Source organism: Loxodonta africana, chromosome 21 (assembly GCF_030014295.1).
Source record: "Loxodonta africana isolate mLoxAfr1 chromosome 21, mLoxAfr1.hap2, whole genome shotgun sequence".
NCBI lineage: Eukaryota > Metazoa > Chordata > Mammalia > Proboscidea > Elephantidae > Loxodonta > Loxodonta africana.
This window is the reverse complement of record NC_087362.1, coordinates 30551516-30564882: the sequence shown is the minus strand read 5'-3', so window position 1 is coordinate 30564882 and position 13367 is coordinate 30551516. Positions and strand designations below refer to the sequence as shown.

General features: G+C 48.6%; 1 protein-coding gene across 5 annotated transcripts in view; it reads left to right on the top strand.

Annotated features, from left to right (window-relative positions):
* Nucleotides 1–11545, top strand: part of BANP (BTG3 associated nuclear protein) — a 99052-nt gene extending 87507 nt beyond the window's left edge. For all 5 annotated transcript variants that reach the window (XM_003418065.4, XM_010597810.3, XM_003418063.4 and 2 more), the window contains 2 exons: nucleotides 10636–10779; nucleotides 10942–11545. In XM_003418065.4, coding sequence (XP_003418113.1) covers nucleotides 10636–10779; nucleotides 10942–11013 — 216 coding nt within the window. In that variant the 3' untranslated portion in view covers nucleotides 11014–11545. The remainder of the gene's footprint in view (nucleotides 1–10635; nucleotides 10780–10941) is intronic.
* Nucleotides 11546–13367: the final 1822 nt, after the last annotated feature.

Below are 13367 nucleotides of genomic sequence, written 5' to 3'. Positions count from 1 at the left end.
AAAGCAGAGTTAGATGAATGCTTCAGAGGTCACCGGAGCAAGGGTGGGGGTTTGGGGACTATGGCTTAAGGGGACTTCTAAGTCAGTTAGCAAAATAATTCTATTATGAAAACGTTCTGCATCCCACTTTGAAGTGTGGCGTCTGGGGTCTTAAATGTTAAGAAGCAGCCATCTAAGATGCATCAATCGGTCTCAACCCACCTGGATCAAAGGAGAATGAAGAACACCAAGGTCACATGATAACTATGAGCCCAAGAGACAGAAAGGGCCACGTGAACCAGAGACTTACATCATCCTGAGACCAGAAGAACTATGTGGTACCTGGCCACAACTGATGACTGCCCTGACAGGGAGCACAACAGAGAACCCCTGAGGGAGCAGGAGAACAGTGGGATGCAGACCCCAAATTCTCATAAAAAGACCAGACTTAATGGTCTGACTGAGACTAGAAGAATCCCAGTGGTCATGGTCCCCAAACCTTCTGTTGGCCCAGGACAGGAACCATTCCTGAAGCTAACTCATCAGACATGGAAGGGACTGGACAATGGGTTGGAGAGAGATGCTGATGAAGAGTGAGCTACTTGTATCAGGTGGACACTTGAGACTGTGTTGGCATCTCCTGTCTGGAGGGGAGATAGGAAGGTAGAGAGGGTTAGAAACTGGCAAAACCATCACGAAAGGAGAGACTGGAAGGAGGGAGCGGGCTGACTCATCAGGGGGAGAGTAAGTGGGAGTATGGAGTAAGGTGTATATAAGCTTATATGTGACAGACTGACTTGACCTGTAAACTTTTACTTAAAGCACAATAAAAATTATTTTTTTAAAAAAAAAAAAAGCAGAGTTAGAGCTATACTAGCTGACCCAGTGTGTTACTCAGAGAGTGCTTCAAGGTACAGACAAGTCTATACAATATGATTCCATTCTTAAAAGACAGTGTCCAGGAAACCCCTGTGAAAACAGACGATTTCATATACATGAGCATGAAGAAAGACACGGCAGAGCTCACTGGGCTGGCAGCATTGACTGTATTCTTTAAGCAAACAAGACTGCAAACAGCATACCTAGTTAGTTTTGTGTACAGTTTTATTATGTGTATGCATAAAGCCATCGAGCAAAAGACTGTTCCCAGAATTTTCATGGTGATTATCTTAATATGGTGTGGTTTAGGTGATTTTTTTCCTTTATATTTCTTGGCATTGTTAAAACATTTTTATAATAATAACCATGTGTTTATGTAATTAGAAGAAAAAGCCAATAAAGCTATTTTCACTGTGTGTGAGGAGAAAACAGCATTGGAATAGCACGAAATTCACTTCTCCAACTCTAGGCAACAGACACTAATTGCATTTAGATGAGAATCTGTTCTAATTTTAAAGCTCTTTTTTAGAGGACAACATGAAGTGTGCCTTACCTTGGTTCTTCCTGGAAGGGTTTTGAGGTAGGTTATTTTTTTTCATGTAAAAAGCTAAATCTTCCCTCCTGCTGTAGTTAGGGCCACTTTTTTACTCAAGGAAACCCACTTCCCTAATGGTGCAGAGCGTTAGCCATTCCCACCTGAGGAGAAGAGCTACCTCTCCCTCCCAGGTTTTCTCCTGGGGATGGAACAGTAGCGTTGCCCTCGTGCCCTTCCTTTAGAGGTCACATTTGTCAAGTCTTTGCTTTGAAACAATGAGAGTGGGTTCATGTGTAGAGCCCGACAATGCCAGGAAGGGTAAGCATAAGTGGCTGAAAGGCTCTTCCTGCCAATTAAATGTTTCTCATTTCTGAAACACTTATCAAAACCAAACCAATGTGACCGCCAAACACATGAAAAGATGCTCAGCATCATTAGCCATCAGAGCGACGCAAATCAAAACCACAATGAGATACCATTTCACTCCCACTAGGATGGCTAAGATTAAAAAAACAAAAAACAAAGTAACGGACATTGGTGAGGACATGGGGAAATTGGAACACTTATCCAGTGCTGGTGGGAATGCAAAATGGTACAGCCATTGTGGAGAACAGTGTGGTGCCTTCTCAAAACCCTAAAAATAGAACTACCGTATGATACAACAATCCCACTGCTAGGTATATACCCAGAAGACTTGAAAGCAGAGACTCAAACAGAGACTTGTACACTAGTGTTCGTTGCAGCACTATTCACAATAGCCAAAAGATGGAAACAATCTAAATGCCCATCAGTAGATGAATGGGTAAACAAGATGTGGTACATACGTACAATGGAATACTACTCAGCCAGCAGTAGAAATGAAGTCTTGGTACATGGTCTAGTATGGATGGAGCTTGAAGACATTATGCTGAACTAAATAAGCCAATCACAAAAGAACAAATATTGTATGACCTCACTTATATAAAAAGACAAGAAAAGTCAAATGTATAAAGGAGAAAGTTTATTAGGGGTTACCAGGGGTGGGAGGGAAGAGGAAAAGGGGGGTTAACAATGATGGAAAAATCACATTAATTAAGGCTGGGCTGCATAGCCAGTTATTGGAATCGCTGTCAATAAGTTAGTTGTATACCTGTGAAAAATAGAATTGGCAGAAGTTGTGTGATAGATACATTTACAACAGTGATAGAAAAAAAGCTACTGAGTCCATTTACGTATAACCAAATACCTCATGGGATTTGGTTCCTTGGTTTGGAGGTTTAGGGTCACGGTTTCAAGGGCCATCCCAGTTAATTGGCCTAATAATGTGTTTAGTGCTTTTGTTCTACCTCCTAGTCCATTATGTAGTATCTGAGGTCTTAAAAGCTTGCAAGTGGCCATCTAAGGCACTAGAATTGGCCTCTATTCACCTGGAGCAACAGAGGAAGAAGAGTCAGGAATAAGAGGAGGATGTGGAATGTGTGGCTAATTGCCTCCGTGAACAACTGCCTCCTTTGCCATGAGACCAGAAGAATTGAATGGTGCCCAGCTACCATCACTGAACATTTTGGTCAAAGATTCCATAGAGGAATCCTGATCAAAAGGGGGAAAATGTAGAACAGAATTTCAAATTCCTGTGGACTCTGGACTTCCTGGAGCCATGGAAAGTGGACGAACTCTTGAAACTATTGTCCTGAAATTAACTTTAAACCTGAAACCAAAAATATCCTCAGAAGTCATCTTAAAACTGAACGAGTTTAGCTTAACTAGTGAAAAAAGGTCTGCCTTGAGCATTAGCTCTTTTAAGAACTATCTGTATGGGATCAGGTTGACAATAGGAACTCAGAAGATTAGATAGGAACCTTCGGGGGCCGTGACTTAATGAGGGAGGAACAACTCAGAACAACTTGAAGAATGTAATCAGTGTCACTAGTACTTGTAGAAACTGTTGAATTAGTGTACGTTTGGCTGTGTGTATTCTCAACAACAACAAAATAAATAAAATTTAGGAAAAAAAAAAACTGATGTGAAAAAGTGTAAAAGTCATGACTTTTTGAATCAGTTCCCAGTTGTAAACATGTCTGTACTTTTATGTTCATTTACCAGCTAGGCTGGTAATATGCCTTTCTTCATTATTATAATGCTGCAGATCGAGAGTCTGAGGTTTGTGACATTATAATTCATAAGATTTAATCAGTGGCACAGACCATGTGAAAAGTCATTTTATTGGCAGTGCTGACAGGAAAAAAAAATCACTCTTCGGATACCATAAAATGCCTTCCATTTGTAGGGGGTAGTGGCTCGTGGCCAAAACCAGAGCACAAGCAGGGCTTTCTCAGAAATTAGCCCTGCGATTTCATAAGTTTCTTTAAAAATAGTTACATGATTTGACCTTAAATTTACTTTAAAATGTAAAATGATTACAAAAATATGACTACGATATAGTATCTAACATCTTAATTTAGCATTTCAAAACATTGCAGCCCAGGAGTTAGCAAACCTGGCAAGATGGCCTTGCAGCACCAGTTAGTGAGTGGCACCCTGTTTCTCTCTGCCTGTCTTCCCTGCCCACCGGGAGGCAAATAGCTGTGTGATTTGGAGAATTTATGATCAAGTCTGTTACCTCTCATTCTTTTCCATTCTGAGTGTTTCTAGCTATGGTGGGGCCACATTGTTACCGAGGGACAAAATTTGACTGGAGTCACAAACCCCATCAACTGGGATTTTGTGGCTGTGCTTTTCCACCAGCTTTTGCCACAGGGAGTAAACACTCTCAATTGTGTCAGTCAGAGCTGAGGTGGCCCAGGTTTCTAAATGTTTGCTTGTGGGTGGGTGTGGGTGCACTAGGTAGGTGGCCCTGTCTATGTCTTCCAGAGACAGCTTGAGTTCTGCTCAGTCCTGAGACTGCGGGCAGGGCCTTGTCTGCTACGAGGAGTGGCCAGACACACACCGAGAGACAAGACGCAGCCACGTGACGCGTTAGATAGCTATACAGAAGCCACCACGTGACGACGCACTGTCGGCACCTAGGGAGTTCCCAAAGAAGCCTGAAAGAGGAGCACTGAGCTCGGGTTAAGAAAACAGAGGACATGACTATGGACAGTGGGAGACAGAGATGAGGGGCTTGGGTAGCTGGTATGAGAGCATGTATGCATGTGTTATAAGACAATGTGTGTGAGACTGTGGGTGTGTGTATGTGTGACAATATGCGTGTACATGTGTGTGACTGTGTGACAATGTGTGAGTGGGTGTATACATGAGTGTAACAATGTATGAGTATGTGTGACTATGTGTACGTGTGTGACAGTGTGTGTGACAATGTGTGAGTATACGAGTGTAACAATGTGTGTGTGTGTGTGACTGTGTGTAAATGCGACCGTGTGCATGTATATATGTGGCTGCGTATGTGTGGAAACTCTGGTGGGGTAGTGGTTAAGTGCTACGGCTGTTAACCAGAGGATTGGCAGTTTGAATCTTCCAGGCGCTCCTTGGAAACTTGTGGGGCAGTTCTACTTTGTCCTGTAGGGTCGCTATGCGTCGGAACAGACTCGACGGCACTGGGTTTGTTTTTGTGTGTGTGTGTGTATGTGTGACAGTGTGTGTATGTGACGAAGTGTGAGTGTATGTGTGTGTGACTGACACTGTATGTGCAACCGTGTGAGCAAGTGACTATATGTGTGACTCTGTGGTGAGAGTATGTGTGTGAAAACTCATGAAGCAGCACTTAAAGATGTATTTGAAGAACAAACAGGAAGAAAGCTTCGTTTGGCTGGATCAGAGGGCGTGTCCACCAGGCCCTCCCTACACAGACAGTAGGATGGCCGAGGCAGCTTTGCTCAAATGTACCAGTCAGGGAGCCCAGGAGGTTCGGGATGGTCTAGATTTGGTGGAGCCTGCCCTGACCCTCCCCTCCAGCTCAGAATTGAGCACACTCTACTCTGCTCCTTGCAGCCACTCAAGTCAGACTGTCCCGCAGTAGGTACCCCTGGGCATGCCCAGCCCAAGCTTAGGGCCTAGGCGGGCGGGTGGCCCAACGAGGTGCAGGGTGAGCAGGTAGTGTGGGCATGATGCAGCTTCGTCTTGTGTCACTCAGTGGACCACCCTTTGGTGTACTGATTTAGTCTCCTCTGGGCCTCCTTGCCCCCTCTTGGATGGGCTGGAGAACCAGTCAGATGCTGAGTGATGCCCTGAGGGGGCATGGGCCTTTAAATGGCTTGTCCCCCATGGGTGGCCTGGCAGCCATGAGGCAGACGCTTGCTAGGCATGGTGTGGGATGTGGAGCACAGTGCTGGGTGTGGGGCAGCCCCACAGTGCGGGAGGGCAGGCAGCCAGGCTTCAGAAGCAGGTGGTGGCGTGGGGTGAGTGGATGCTCCTGACAGCTGTGGGCAGCAGGACTGGGCAAGGTGGGTGCTCTGAGTGCAGCTGAGCGGCCTGCAGAGGGGCAGGAGGTGGCGCAGGGCACCGCCGGCACACCGGCGCTTCCATCCCTCGGGCTGGGAGAGAGGCCAGGAGGCAGGGTGTGGTGGTGTCGTGCTAGGAGGGGTTTGTCCTGATGTGCACTTGGGGTTTAGGGAGGTTAATGAGAGTCGTATTTCATTTTGGAGAGATCTCTTTGGCAGCTGAGGGGACTTGGGATGGAAGTAGGGGCAGGCAGCAAGGCCACCTGAACAGTCATACAGGATGGCACGATGAACTAGGATTTGGTCTGCTGAGATGCAGGTGCACAGCCCTGAGTGCCAGGCCAGGCTCAGGATCCGCTGTCAGCGTGCCAGCTGTGTGGCCTTTGTCTTGTCCTTGAAACAGGGTCGGTGGGATCCGAGGCTCCTGGTTACGTGTTCTTCGTATTTCTTTGAGAGGGCATCTACACTATGCTAGCTGTTTTTAAATCTCTAGATCCCTGAGAATTAGGTAACATTCAAGTATCATACAAAATTGACATGATAATTCACAGTGTCGTGGAGATAGGAATGGGGACAATAACTTGGGGTCCTTGAACCAAAATGGCTCCATAAATTGACCTCAGATTTAGCGACTGGGGAGAAGACACGGTCCTTGCAGAGAGAAGATAACGCAGAACCACACCCACCCTTGTCGTGGCGATATTACACAACCTTGCCGCAGCTGCCAGCTAAAGCACGGTGTTCCAGGCCAGCACTGACAGCTGACAAGCAGAGCAGTTAGCCGGAGCTCTGCTGAGCCTGGACTGCTGCCTGGGTAAGAAACGGACTGTCTCCATTCCTGGGCTGACAAAGTGAGGTCACACACTGGATCTTGTTGATGGGGCCACCTACCAGCCGCTCCAAAAAGAGGCTAAGGACAAAAGCCCAGCTAGAAACATCCAGCTGACCGCTGCCAGATGATGGTGGCGGACCCACAGTACCCCCTTCCTGTCCTGATGGGACCAGTGCTATGTGGCCCTGAGGGATGTGGGGCTCACACATGGCCAGGACAGGCAGGCCACCTCCTACCCACCTGGGGCTCTTCCTGGCCAGTTTGGAAGAATTCTTATTTCTAACCAGTTAAGCATCCTGGTAATGGAGTGCCAGCCAGAACCCACTCAGTTCTCTCCAGCGGGCTGTCTTTTCTTGTGGCCGGCTCCCCTGCGTGGCCATCCACTCTGTCCGAGGCGGTGTCTCTCTTTGTGTCCTTCCTGGCTGGACTACCCCCCTCATCCCCAGGACGTGCATGAGTCACCACAGCTACAAGAACACTCGGCATCTTTAAGCCCTCTCTGATGCGCTCAGTTCTTCCTAGAGCGAAGTTCATTGTCTTCACAGTTCTGCCTTTGTTCCAGAATGTAGGTTCCTGTGGCTGGCTCTGGGACCACATTCCTGTCCCTTTGGCAGCTGGCTTGCGGTAGATCCCTCATAACCATGTGCTGTCTGGGCTCCATTTTGGAAAGGAGGGATTTGCAGGAGGCTGCTGAGGCTGAGAGCAGCCAGGTCATGCCTGCATTGGGGATCAGGGAGGAATGGGGCAGAGCTGGCAGCAGGCCCCTCGGGTGGGGCGTGGTCAGATGCCGAGGGGTCTGCCAGCATCCTGCCAGCAGCCTTCCCTAGCCTGCTAGGGCACATGTTCAGTGAATGTGAAGGGCCTTCATCAAGGCAAGGTTTCTGATCCTGAGAGCTGTTCAGTTGAGTTAAGCTGACTTGGACGGCTGGGTTAAAATCCACAGGGGCCACTGATGTCCGTTTCATTGGTTCAGGCTTACCAGTGCCTTACTGTTGCTCACAGGCCTCAGACTTCCCTGTAATTTTGCATTTAATGCACCTGCAGTTGGATCTTCATATCCAAATGGTGGATGCACTTGTAATAGTAGTCTTTTAATAGGGCTTCAGAGTTTTTACAGTATGCGCGTGAAAATTCTCATTGGGCTGTTATGGCTGTCTCTGATTCAAGAGGATGTTTCCGTTCGGAAAACCTGTTTCCGTTTGGAAAACCTCCCTTGTGACTTCTCTTCATCTCTCCCGGGCTGTTCTGGGAATGTGGGTTTTTCTTTTAACAGAGAATCCCAGTAGTGTGAAGGTTCAGCCTTGGTAGGAGGGAATAGGAAAGAGGGCCTCATATTTGAGCCACAGTAAGAAAGATACCAGGAGATGGGCAGGACCAATGCTGGGCCTGAGGAGTGGAAGGTGCCACCACTGAACTGGGCTCCTGGGCTCCCCTCTGATGGCCTTGTGTCATAGTGGGGTGGGGAGGGGGTAGACTCCCTCTGATGGCCCTGTGTCATAGTGAGATGGGGAATCTGAGGGTGGGGACGGGGTGGGCTCCCCTCTGATGGCTCTGTGTCATAGTGAGATGGGGAGAGAGTGAGGGTGGGGAGGGAGTGGGCTCCCCTCTGATGGCCCTGTATCATAGTGAGATGGGGAGAGAGTGAGTGTGGGGAGGGGCTGGGCTCCCCTCTGATGGCCCTGTGTCATAGTGTGGTGGAGGGGGTAGACTCCCTCTGATGGCCCTGTATCATAGTGAGATGGAGAGAGTGAGGGCGGGCTCCCCTCTGATGGGCCTGTGTTATAGTAAGATGGGGAAGGTGAGGGTGTGGGAGGGGTGCTGAGTCTTGACCAGGAAGACGGTGCCCGTGGTGATCCACGTCTTTGTGGTACCTGCCCATGGCTGGGCTCTCCAGCCGTTCCACCCCACCACCCTCAGTGTAACTCTGCCTCACTCCCCATGCCTGGGCTGCTGAGTCTGACCACACCTATGGTCACTTGTAATTACCTGTAGGGACTGAAGTGGTTCCCAGCTGATTTTTCCATTTCATTGGGGGTAGAGGTGAGGGAGCAGAGGTGTTCACTGTGCCACCTGTTCATCCCGTCATTGTCCCCTGGGGCCTCAGTAACAAAACACCACATGGTGATGGCCTTAAAGAAGAGTTCTGGATACCAGAACTCCAAGTTTAGGGTGACAGCAGGGCTGTGCTCTGTGTCAGCTCTAGGGGAGGAGTCTTCCTTGTCCTTTTCGGCTCCTGGCAGCCCCAGGCCATCCTTGGCGTTCCTTGGCTTGTAGATGATCCTCACATGACATCTTCCCCTGTGTTTGACCGTTTCCGCAGCTGTGCTTCTCTTTTGTAAGCAGCCACTGGGAGGGGTTAGAGTTAGGCCCATCCTACTCTGGTGTGACCTCATTAGTTTACTGGTCATGTCTGCAGAGAAAAGCCTGGTTTTTCCAAACAGGGTCACATTCACTGGTGCAGGGATTAGGACTTCATCATATTTTGGGGGACACAGTCCAATCCATAATACTCTTCAGGCTTGGGTTGGCCCGGGCCTGTTAACAGAAATCTACTGGTTGGTTTGCTTATAAGCAAAATGTCTCCTTCCTCCAGACCCCTTCATAAAAGGTACCATAAAGGTGTCCAGATGTCATCTTTGTACCCCACGTGTCCTCTCACCAGCGGGCCCTGGCAGCTGAGCATCCTCCTAGCACATCCCACCATCCCATTGATCCAATTCTCCCCTCAGCATTGCTGGAAAGACAAAGTGAGGTGGCCTGCAGAAGAGGGCTGCTGGTGGCGTAGGTGTACACACATAGCAGTATTGTTGTAGTGGTACTCACATGGCAGTACTCACGTGGCAATATGTAGCAGTACCAGTAGTAGTACTCATATAGCAGTATTATAGAGGTACTCATGTGGCAGTACTCACGTAGCGATACTCACGTAGCAGTACTCACATAGCGATGTCATTGTGGTGGTACTCACATGGCAGTGGTCCCTTGATGATACTCACATAGCAGTACTCATGTAGCAGTACTCACATAGTGATATCGTTTTGGTACTCATGTGGCAGTACTCACGTAGCGATACTCACGTAGCAGTACTCACATAGCGATGTCATTGTGGTGATACTCACATGGCAGTGGTCCCTTGATGATACTCACATAGCAGTACTCATGTAGCAGTACTCACATAGTGATATCGTTTTGGTACTCATGTGGCAGCACGCACGTGTTCCTCCTCTCTCATCTCATTGAAATCCTCATCAGACCCTCACATCCCTGGAAACTCAGCATTCCCTTTCTCCAAGAATTCTTTAGCTGTTCTACTGTAGTGTCTCTGTCCTCATTTAATTCATTATTCGTTGCTCATTGTCCGTAGCTTTCCTGTTATTAGAGCTTGAGCGTTTGATTTTTCAACTCATATTTCTGTTTTGTGTCTTCATCCCGACTTGCAGCTCTTTGAGTGCCTCTTGATCTTACCCCTCTCATGCTCTGGGGAAGTGCCGCCCCCTCCCATTCCTTCCTGCTCTCTCCCCTGGCCTCCCTCACTTCTTCCTTGGAAGTACCAACAACAGCAATTTCCAGAAGGGTTTGAACTGGTTATCGCCTCTCTGTTTCATATTCTGTATTCTGCATTATAGTGTTCTCGGGAGTCACCCTGAGCAGTTCTCTTTTGTTCACTCTTTGGAAGCTGTTGCTTGTATTCTAAGCTAGCAGAATGACATGCTCACACACACACACACACACACACACATGCACACACACACACACACACACACTCACACACTCTCTCTCTCTCACTCTCACTCTCTCGCTCTCGCACCAAACCAGACATGACTCTGAAATAGTTTATGAAGCAAAATAGAATCCCAGAGTACATAGTGTGGTGCCTGGGCCCATTTCCTTGGTGGCGGGTTAATAAAATAGTGATAGGTTTGAACAACAACTGGTGCCATCCACGTGCGCTGTGGCGCCCTCCTCCCTCCTCAGTGTCTAGGGTGAGCAGGCTCACTGACAGCACCCTCTGCTCTGTCTGTCCATCTGTCCAGGTGCTGCAGGGTGCCCAGCTGATCGCTGTGGCCTCGTCAGACCCCACCGCAGCAGGCGTCGATGGGTCACCTCTCCAGGGCAGTGACATCCAGGTCCAATATGTCCAGTTGGCACCGGTGACCGACCATACTACCGCCGCACAGGTGGGTCCTCTCCTGCCTGTGGATAGGCCACAGGTCACCATCCACTCCACCGATGTCCCTCTGTGTGGGGCCATTGTAGTTGTTGACAGCTGAGCAGCTGAGACTGGCTGGTGGGTATTTTATGGGGAGACACACGTAAAGCCTACCTTTCTCCTCCTGCAGACGGCTGAGAGCCTGCAGCCTTCCATGCAGCCTGAGATGCAGCTAGAGCACGGGGCCATCCAGATCCAGTGAGGTGGCGCCGTGCCACCTCAGACCCGCACGCGCCCCCACCCGCTCTTGCTGCTCCTGCGGCCTCACGCATGGTGGCAACTGCTGCATCCGCCAGAGTGCGTCTGAAATGCGCCGTCCACGGGAGAGAAGCGTCCCGGCAGACTGGGCGGTGACCACCATAAACACCTTCCTGCTGGACGACTCCTTTTGGGTTGTGCTGTTGGTGTCGGGAGAGAATGACGGGAGCTCAGTGCGATGGCTTTAAGTACTCACGGAAAAATCAAGAACTACAATATTTTTCTCTGTTTAAACAGCTTTTTTTTTAATTTGCTATGGTGTTTATAACAAAAAAGAAAACTGAAAAAAAAAAAAAGTGGAGCAGCAAAAGCCTTTTGCTGTATGTTCTGCTCAGCATAATGGAAACAGGTATGTGCAAAAGACAACTAACGATTTTGATGGAAATATTGCTTACCTACTTTTCTAGGGGGAGATGCTCGCAAACACTGTAATTATGCATTTCTAATGAAATAAAATGTATTTATGACCACAGCAACTCTAGTGCCATTTCATAGTAAGTAATGGATAGTTCACCCGAGGCCAGCCTCCTGCCTGGGGATGGGTGGGCATGCTTGCTCCTGGCCTCACCCAGCTCTGGGTCACAGCCCTAGGCCCTCTCATAGGTGCTGGCGATAGTTGCAGGTGTCAGTACTTGTGGGTGTGGTTTCAAACGAGGTGTGGCTGGTTCTGAGGTCCCTTAGGATCCCACAGGCAGCGCAGGGAAGAAGGTGTTCAGGGTTCCTACAGACATGCTTGTGGCCCTGGCAGCAGTTTCCCCGGGGGCAGGAGGCAGATGGCTGGGCTACAGAGGTGTGGAGTCCATCCCTGTGAGCACTGTCTGGTGGGGCTCCCTGCAGACCAGCTACTACCAGCCACACGTGAGTCCCGCTGAGCAGTTTGAGCACTCTCACAAGCAAGCTTACTGTGGAACACAGCCACGCATAGTGACGCCTGCTCTTTAGAAGCCACTGTGAGTGGAACAGACTCTATCCACCCCAGAAAGGGACAGCCCTGAGGTCCTTAGAGAACATTGTGCCCAAAACAGGCTGCACAGTCTAAAACTGAAAAGAACAAGGCAGAGAAGGTTGTTCCCAACAGAGGTGGCAGTGGTGGTTTTGAGCTGTGTGTGTTGCGGTGCCCAGCCTGTGCTCACCCACGCCATTGTGGCAGCCGCACCAGTGAGGTTTGTGAAATTCCCATACAGAATTATATTCCCTGACTTAGAATACGACTGCTTGACACTCTTTCTGGAAAACATTCAAGTTGCCACCAGAGCAACCATGCCTCTGCCGCTCCACTCAGCGGAAGGGCGGAGGCGACGGGTAGCTACCCAAAGTGGGACAACATGGGTACATAGTGGGCCCCCAGCTGCCTGCTGAGGATGGGCCCTGGAAGGCAAGGGAGGTGAGGGTGGGCCCCCTGGCAGTCCTCTGAGACGCTGTTCCTCAGGAGGAAGGGATGTGGAGGCCGCAGTGAGAAGGTTGGATTAACATGTCTGACTGAATCCCAGGAGGAGAGGACGGAAGACACACGTACTTAAAGGATTCAGAAAGCAGAACACACCCCAAGTCAGAGAAATAACTCAGCACATTAACAGATTAAAAGAAGAAAATCAAATCGTATGATCATCTCAATAGAATTGGGAAGTTTTTGATAAAATTCAACAACCGCTCCAAAAAAAAAAAAAAAAAGACTTTGCACTCTAGACGTCAACAGGAACTCCCTTCACTTGATGGGGTGTTTCTACAAAAGCCTCAGGGCCCACAGATGACCCCACTGTGGCGTCAGGAGACGCCAGGGTCACCTCTGTCACCCCGTCTGCTCGGCACTGTGCTGGGGGTCACAGGAGCACAGCAAGAGAAGGAAACAAATGAGGCGTAAGGAATGGGAAGGAAGAGACAGAGCTCATTATTTGCAGATGATGTCATCATATGTCTAGAAAATCCAAGATAATTTACAGATAAATTGTTGGAAATATTGAGAGAGCTCAGCATGGCTTCTGGGATCAAAATCAGCGTGCAAAATGTTACTGCATTTTTATATACCATAAAATTTCAAAAATGAAGTTTTTTTTAAAGCTGTCATTAAAATAGCCTTAAAATATACAAAATATCAAGAAATAAACCCAATGAAAGATGTCTTAGGGTCCTCTAGAAAAACAGAACCAGGAAGAAATACATGTGTGTTGAGCGCACACACACAGATACTGGTTTTCAGGAGTTGGCTCACATAATTGGGAGGCTGACAAATCCAAAATCTGTAGGTCAGGTGACAGGCTGGCAACTCCCAAAAGCGGTAGGTCAGGCGGTGGGGGAAAA